At 55.9% G+C, this 7,933-nt stretch overlaps 1 protein-coding gene across 2 annotated transcripts in view; it reads right to left on the minus strand.

Annotated features, from left to right (window-relative positions):
• Nucleotides 1-6,793, minus strand: part of LOC141139289 (24-hydroxycholesterol 7-alpha-hydroxylase-like) — a 224,264-nt gene extending 217,471 nt beyond the window's left edge. The window contains exon 1 of one of the 2 annotated variants that reach the window (XM_073625254.1): nt 6,486-6,793. In XM_073625254.1, coding sequence (XP_073481355.1) covers nt 6,486-6,695 — 210 coding nt within the window. In that variant the 5' untranslated portion in view covers nt 6,696-6,793. The remainder of the gene's footprint in view (nt 1-6,485) is intronic. The other variant, XM_073625253.1, reaches the window with a different exon arrangement.
• Nucleotides 6,794-7,933: the final 1,140 nt, after the last annotated feature.

Here is a 7,933-nt window from a genome sequence, read left to right on the forward strand (position 1 = left end):
GTGAGGCTGGGGCTGTATACTCTGCCCTGTGAGGCTGGGGCTGTATACTCTGCCCTGTGAGGCTGGGGCTGTATACTCTGCCCTGTGAGGCTGGGGCTGTATACTCTGCCCTGTGGTGCTGGGGCTGTATACTCTGTCCTGTGGTGCTGGGGTTGTATACTCTATCCTGTGGTGCTGGGGCTGTATACTCTGTATACTCTGTCCAGTGTCAGAAGTTTTTTCACCTTAATGCATAGGATGGCCCCGATCATCCTCTTCTGGAGTCCCTCGGCAGTTCTCGCGACTCGTCCTCGCATCAGATAACCCCCAAGGAGAAGCGCCCTCCCGGGAGGTTACCTTGCGTGCACGCTCCCAAGTCCAGCATTCGGCATCCATAGACACGAATGCCGGACTCGGCCCCGCCCCTGGCACTCGTGTCATTGGATTTGATTGACAGCAACGGGAGCCAATGGCTGCGCTGCTATCAATCGATCCAATCAAGAGACGGGACCCCATGCAGAGAGGGACAGCGCATCTCCACCGAGGGAAATACGGGGCTCAGGTTAGTAAAACAGGGGGGCCGGTCACTACCAGAAGGGTTTACAATCACTTTAGGGTGAAAAAACACAAGGGTTTACAACCCCTTTAAAATATTATTGCTTATTGAGCACCACATATACCTTTATTTATCACTGTGTGGGAACACCCTTTCATGTTGGCAGCGACTAAGCTTTATTTATATTTTGGTTTGCGCATTAGTATATTCACTAATATAAGTCTGACTCTTTACTCCGGGATACTTTGCCCTCACAGAGCTCTATAACCTCCCCTGTACCGTGTCCCCCCCACCGTACTCTGCCCCCCTGTACTCTGCCCCTCTCCCCCAATGTACTCTGCCCTCCTGTACTGTGTCCCTTTCCCCCTATACTCTGCCCTCCTGTACTGTGCCCCTCTACACCCCTGTAAGCTGCACGATTCTGGCTAAAAAGAGAATCACAATTTTTTTTGCTTAAAAAAAAGATCACGATTCTCACAGTGTAACATCTTTTTTCACATTATACAAAAAAATTGGGCTAACTTTACTGTTTCATTTTTATTTTAATTCATTAAAGTGTATTTTTTTTTTAAATTGCGTTTGAAAAAATGCTGAGCAAATATAGTGTGATACAAAATATTGCAACAACCACCATTTTATTCTCTAGGGTCTCTGCTAAAAAAATATATCATGTTTGGGTGTTCCAAGTAATTTTCTGGCAGAAAATAATGATTTTTTTACTTGTAAGCGTCAAATGTCAGAAAAGGTTTGGTCTTTAAATGGTTTAACTTCCTTTATCTACCTTCTTTCCTTTGATAAAAGAACGAAAAGATACTTTGTTTGCACTTTTGCAAGTTTTGTATTAAGTTTTTGAGTTTTGTATTAAAACTTGGCAGGCTGTCTGGATTTTGTTTTTCCAGCTGTGAGAACTCTCTGCACTTGTTAGAAAGATCGTGACATGCCGTTTTGAAGATTGGCAAGGAAAAGAGATTGTGATTTTGATTCTTCACGATTCACTCTACCCTCCTGTACTGTGCCCCTTCCCCCCCCCTATACTCTGCCCTCCTGTACTGTGCCCCTCTTCCCCCATGTACTGTGCCCCTTTCCCTCCTATACTCTGCCCTCCTCAACTGCGTCCCTTTACCCCTATACTCTGCCCTCATCAACTGTGCCCCTCCCCCCGTACTCTGCCCCTTCCCTCCCTACACTCTGCCCCTCTCCCCCCCTGTACTCTGCCCTCCTGTACTGTGCCCCTCCCCCCTGTACTCTGCCCCGCTCCCCCCTATACTCTGTCCTCCTGTACTGTGCCCCTCTCCCCCTTTACTCTGCCTGCTTGTACTGTGCCCCTCTCCCCCCTGTACTCTGCCCTCCTGTACTGTGCCCCTCTCCCCCCTGTACTCTGCCCTCCTGTACTGTGCCCCTCCCCCCTATACTCTGCCCTCCTGTACTGTACCCCTCTCCCCCTGTACTTTGCCCTCCTGTACTGGGTGCCCCTCTCCCCCTATACTCTGCCATTCTGTACTGTGCCTCTCTCTCCCCCTGTACTCTGCCCTTCTGTACTGTGCCTCTCTCCCCCCTGTACTCTGCCCCTCTCCCCCCTGTACTCTGCCCTCCTGTACTGTGCCCCTCTCCCCCCCTGTACTCTGCCCTCCTGTACTGTGCCCCTCTCCCCCCCTGTATTCTGCCCTTCTGTACTGTGCCCCTCTCCCCAGTGTACTCTGCCCTCATGTACTGTGCCCGTCTCCCCCTATACTCTGCCCTCTTGTACTGTGCTCCTCTCCCCCCTGTACTCTGCCCCTCTCCCCCCCATACTCTGCCCTCCTGTACTGTACCCCTCTCTCCCTGTACTTTGCCCTCCTGTACTGTGTGCCCCTCTCCCCCTATACTCTGCCCTTCTGTACTGTGCCTCTCTCTCCCCCTGTACTCTGCCTCTCTCCCCCCTATACTCTGCCCCTCTCCCCCCTATACCCTGCCCTTCTGTACTGTGCCTCTCTCTCCCCCTGTACTCTGCTCTCCTGTACTGTGCCCCTCTCCCCCCTGTACTCTGCCCCTCTCCCCCCCCCCTGTACTCTGCCCTCCTGTACTGTGCCCCTCTCCCCCCTGTACTCTGCCCCGCTCCCCCCCTATACTCTGTCCTCCTGTATTGTGCCCCTCTTCCCCTATACTCTGCCTCTCTCTCCCCCTGTACTCTGCCCTTCTGTACTGTGCCTCTCTCCCCCTATACTCTGCCTCTCTCCCACCCTGTACTCTGCTCTCCTGTACTGTGCCCCTCTCCCCCCCTGTACTCTGCCCTCCTGTGCTGTGCCCCTCCCCCCCCTGTACTCTGCCCTCCTGTACTGTGCCCCTCTCCCCCCCTGTACTCTGCCTGTACTGTGCCCCTCTCCCCCCTGTACTCTGCCCCTCTCCCCCCCTATACTCTGTCCTCCTGTACTGTGCCCCTCTCCCCCTATACTCTGCCCTTCTGTACTGTGCCTCTCTCTCCCCCTGTACTCTGCCCTTCTGTACTGTGCCTCTCTCCCCCCCCCCGTATTCTGCTCTCCTGTACTGTGCCCTTCTCCCCAGTGTACTCTGCCCATCTCCCCCTGTACTCTGCCCTCTTGTACTGTGCCCCTCTCCCCCCTGTACTCTGCTCCTCTCCCCCCTATACTCTGCCCTCCTGTACTGTACCCCTCTCCCCCTGTACTTTGCCCTCCTGTACTGTGTGCCCCTCTCCCCCTGTACTCTGCCCTTCTGTACTGTGCCTCTCTCTCCCCCTGTACTCTGCCCTTCTGTACTGTGCCCCTCTCCCCCCTGTACTCTGCCCTCCTGTACTGTGCCCCTCTCCCCCCCCTGTACTCTGCCCTCCTGTACTGTGCCCCTCTCCCCCCCCTGTACTCTGCCCTCCTGTACTGTGCCCCTCTCCCCTCCTGTACTGTGCCTCTCTCTCCCCCTGTACTCTGCCCTTCTGTACTGTGCCTCTCCCCCCCGTACTCTGCCCTTCTGTACTGTGCCTCTCTCCCCCCCGTACTCTGCCCTTCTGTACTGTGTCTCCCCCCCCCCCCCCGTACTCTGCTCTCCTGTACTGTGCCCCTCTCCCCAGTGTACTCTGCCCTCCTGTACTGTGCCTGTCTCCCCCTGTACTCTGCCCTCTTGTACTGTGCCCCTCTCCCCCCCTATACTCTGCCCTCCTGTATTGTACCCCTCTCCCCCTGTACTTTGCCCTCCTGTACTGTGTGCCCCTCTCCCCCTATACTCTGCCCTTCTGTACTGTGCCTCTCTCTCCCCCTGTACTCTGCCTCTCTCCCCCCTATACTCTGCCCCTCTCCCCACTATACCCTGCCCTTCTGTACTGTGCCTCTCTCTCCCCCTGTACTCTGCCCTTCTGTACTGTGCCTCTCTCCCCCCGTACTCTGCTCTCCTGTACTGTGAGCCCCTCTCCCCCCTGTAATCTGCCCTCCTGTACTGTGCCCCTCTCCCCCCCTGTACTGTGCCCTCCTGTACTGTGCCCCTCTGCCCTCCTGTACTGTGACCCTCTGCCCTCCTGTACTGTGACCCTCTGCCCCCCGTACTCTGCCCTCCTGTACTGTGCCCCTCTCCCCCCTGTACTCTGCCCCTCTCCCCCCCTGTACTCTGCCCTCCTGTACTGTGCCCCTCCTCCCCTATACTCTGCCCTTCTATATTGAGCCTCTCTCTCCCCCTGTACTCTGCCCTTCTGTACTGTGCCTCTCCCCCCCGTACTCTGCTCTCCTGTACTGTGCCCCTCTCCCCAGTGTACTCTGCCCTCCTGTACTGTGCCCATCTCCTCCTGTACTCTGCTCTCTTGTACTGTGCCCCTCTCCCCCCTGTACTCTGCCCCTCCCCCCCCCCCATACTCTGCCCTCCTGTATTGTACCCCTCTCCCCCTGTACTTTGCCCTCCTGTATTGTGTGCCCCTCTCCCCCTATACTCTGCCCTTCTGTACTGTGCCTCTCTCTCCCCCTGTACTCTGCCCTTCTGTACTGTGCCTCTCTCTTCCCCTGTACTCTGCCCTTCTGTACTGTGCCTCTCTCTCCCCCTGTACTCTGCCCTTCTGTACTGTGCCTCTCTCCCCTTATACTCTGCCCTTCTGTACTGTGCCCCTCTCCCCAGTGTACTCTGCCCCTCTCCCCCTATACTCTGCCCTTCTGTACTGTGCCTCTCTCCCCACTATACTCTGCCCTCCTGTACTGTGCCCCTCTCCCCCCTATACTCTGCCCTCCTGTACTGTGCCCCTCTCCCCCCTATACTCTGCCCTCCTGTACTGTGCCCCTCTCCCCCCTATACTCTGCCCTCCTGTACTATACCCCTCTCCCCCCCTGTACTTTGCCCTCCTGTACTGTGTGCCCCTCTCCCCCTTGTACTCTGCCCTCCTGTATGGTGTGCCCCTCTCCCCCTTGTACTCTGCCCTCCTATACTGTTCCCCTCTCCTCTGCCCCTCTGTACTGTGGCCCTTTCTCCCCCCTATACTCTGCCCTCCTGTACTGTGCCCCTCTCCCCACTGTACTTTGCCCCTCTCCCCACTGTACTTTGCCCTCCTGTACAAAAAAAGGGTCACTGCCCTTACCTATAACTGGTCTTCACAGCAAGGAACACTGGAAGGGCAGACGCATGCTAAATAAAACCAAAGAATTTCCAAGCTCAACTTACCAACCAGCCAGTGACCAACCGAATTAGCCTGTCTAACAGTATGCATTAAAAACAGGGGTTTAGTTGCACACATTTTCAAATACATGTGTAAGCTGCAGGCCCCGTCAAGGCACCCTGTATGCTGCAGACCCGAACTCTAAATTTGAAGCGTCTCCACAGTGGAAGCACATGTATGCCGATGGATAGATGAAGGGCAGGTGACTGGAGGGAGCCCAACCCTCCTTAAAGGCGCAGGAACATACTAGACACCCAGCACATTGCACAATGGCAGCAAAGGTGTTAGTGCATCCCCTGTACTCTGCTCTCCTGTACTGTGCCCCCCCCCCTGTACTCTGCCCTCCTGTACTGTGGTCCCCCCCCGTACTCTGCCCCTCTCCCCCCTGAACTCTGCCCTCCTGTACTGTGCCCCTCCCCCCTATACTCCGCCCTCCTGTACTGTGCCCCTCTTCCCCCTGTACTCTGCCCTCCTGTACTGTGCTCCTCCCCCCCTGTACTCTGCCCTTCTGCCCCCTGCCCTCCTGTACTGTGTCCCTCCCCCCTATACTCTGCCCCCCTGTACTGTGCCCCTCTCCCCCCCTATACTCTACCCTCCTGTACTGTGTGCCCCTCTCCCCCTTGTACTCAGCCCTCCTATATTGTGCCCCTCTGGCCCCTATACTCTGCCCCCCTGTACTGTGCACCTCCCCCCCTATACTCTTCCCTCCTGTACTGTGCCCCTCTCCCCCTGTACTCTGCCCTCCTGTACTGTGCCCCTCTCCCCCTGTACTCTGCCCTCCTGTACTGTGCCCCTCTCCCCCTGTACTCTGCCCTCCTGTACTGTGCCCCTCTCCCCCTGTACTCTGCCCTCCTGTACTGTGCCCCTCTCCCCCCCCCTGTACTCTTCCCTCCCGTACTGTGCCCTTCAGCAAAGTATAGTGCCAACACTGACTGCATTGATGTACAAGGACAGCAAGAGCCTTCCCCACTCTACCCATATAAATATCTATACAGTGCCAACATCTTCTACAGCACAGTGCAGGGACATTTATTCCTTCAGTGACACCACATATGCAGGTGCATTTCTACCTAAGACCCTGTTCACCCATACTGTAGTGACCTGTGTTTTAAAAATTATTATTTTTTTGTGTGGAGGCTGGTCTTGCCTAGGGCACACATTAGTCTAGAACTGGCCCTCATATACCCATCCCTGCAGGTGAGGAATACTCTGCATGTAGTATTAGTACTCCAGTACTCAGATCTATCAGATAAATAGTATCAGTACTCATATACCCATCCCTGCAGGTGAGGAATATTCTGCATGTAGTATTATTACTCCCCGGACACTGACCTTCTGCCAGGATCTGTGAATGAACTCCAGGGGTTCTCTCCGCATCTGTAGAGCTGCCCCCAGCCAGGGGATCCATCCCCGTATACAGGGAGGAGGAGGAAGCCCACTCTGCCGGGTTCTGATCAGTAGGGATCCTACCAGCAGCCCGGCCAGGAGCCCCAGCAAGATCCCCACCGCGGAGCGCAGCTCCATCATCCAATCCTCCTCCATCCTCCCCTCCTCAGACACCTGTCATCCCCGGACAGAGTACCGCCAGTACAGAGCAGGGACGGGGCGGGGCCACACAGACTAGAGCCCTCCCGAATGTCAGAGGAGCGGGGCGTGTCAGAGAGGGAAATCTCGGCCAGCCGATGGGATAGACGAGAGGTATGTACTTACCAATCAGAAGTGTAGGCTGGGCACATGGGCGTGTTAGAAGGCGTGTCTATAGGCGGTTAACTCACGGAACATGCAGAGAGTGAGTATTCCTACTCGCCAATCAGAAATGTGGGCTGGGCACATGGGCGTGTCTGTGGGCGGGTAAGTCATGGGTAGCTCCGCCCACCCCACTAACACGCCCCGAATCGCGCATGCACGAATGTTCTGTCCATGGTTGAGAAAAATGATGGACTCGAGCGGGCAGGCAGAGAGTTGGTGGGAGGGGGAGATAGAGCGGATCTTGGAGTGGGGGGCGGGCCCCCAGTGCATAGCACCGTCTATGTACATTGTTCTGCCATCAAACGCATCCACTGTGCCCGTCAAACTGCCCATCAAACGCATCCACTGTGCCCATCAAACGCATCCACTGTGCCCGTCAAACGCATCCACTGTGCCCGTCAAACGCAGCCACTGTGGCCGTCAAACGCAGCCACTGTGCCCGTCAAACGCAGCCACTGTGCCCATCAAAAGCAGCCACTGTGCCCATCAAACGCATCCACTGTGCTCAAACGCAGCCACTGTGCCCATCAAATGCAGCCACTGTGCCCATCAAACGCAGCCACTGTGCCCATCAAAAGCAGCCACTGTGCCCATCAAACGCATCCACTCTGCTCAAACGCATCCACTCTGCTCAAACGCAGCCACTGTGCCCATCAAACGCAGCCACTGTGCCCATAAAATGCAGCCACTGTGCCCGTCAAACGCAGCCACTGTGCCCGTCAAACGCATCCACTGTGCCCATCAAATGCAGCCACTGTGCCCATCAAATGCAGCCACTGTGCCCATCAAACGCAGCCACTGTGCTCAAACGCAGCCACTGTGCCCATCAAATGCAGCCACTGTGCCCATCAAATGCAGCCACTGTGCCCATCAAACGCATCCACTGTGCTCAAACGCAGCCACTGTGCCCATCAAATGCAGCCACTGTGCCCATCAAACGCAGCCACTGTGCCCATCAAACGCAGCCACTGTGCCCATCAAACGCAGCCACTGTGCCCATCAAACGCAGCCACTGTGCCCATCAAACGCAG

The sequence above is a fragment of the Aquarana catesbeiana genome, linkage group LG04, assembly GCF_042186555.1.
Source record: "Aquarana catesbeiana isolate 2022-GZ linkage group LG04, ASM4218655v1, whole genome shotgun sequence".
Taxonomy (NCBI): domain Eukaryota; kingdom Metazoa; phylum Chordata; class Amphibia; order Anura; family Ranidae; genus Aquarana; species Aquarana catesbeiana.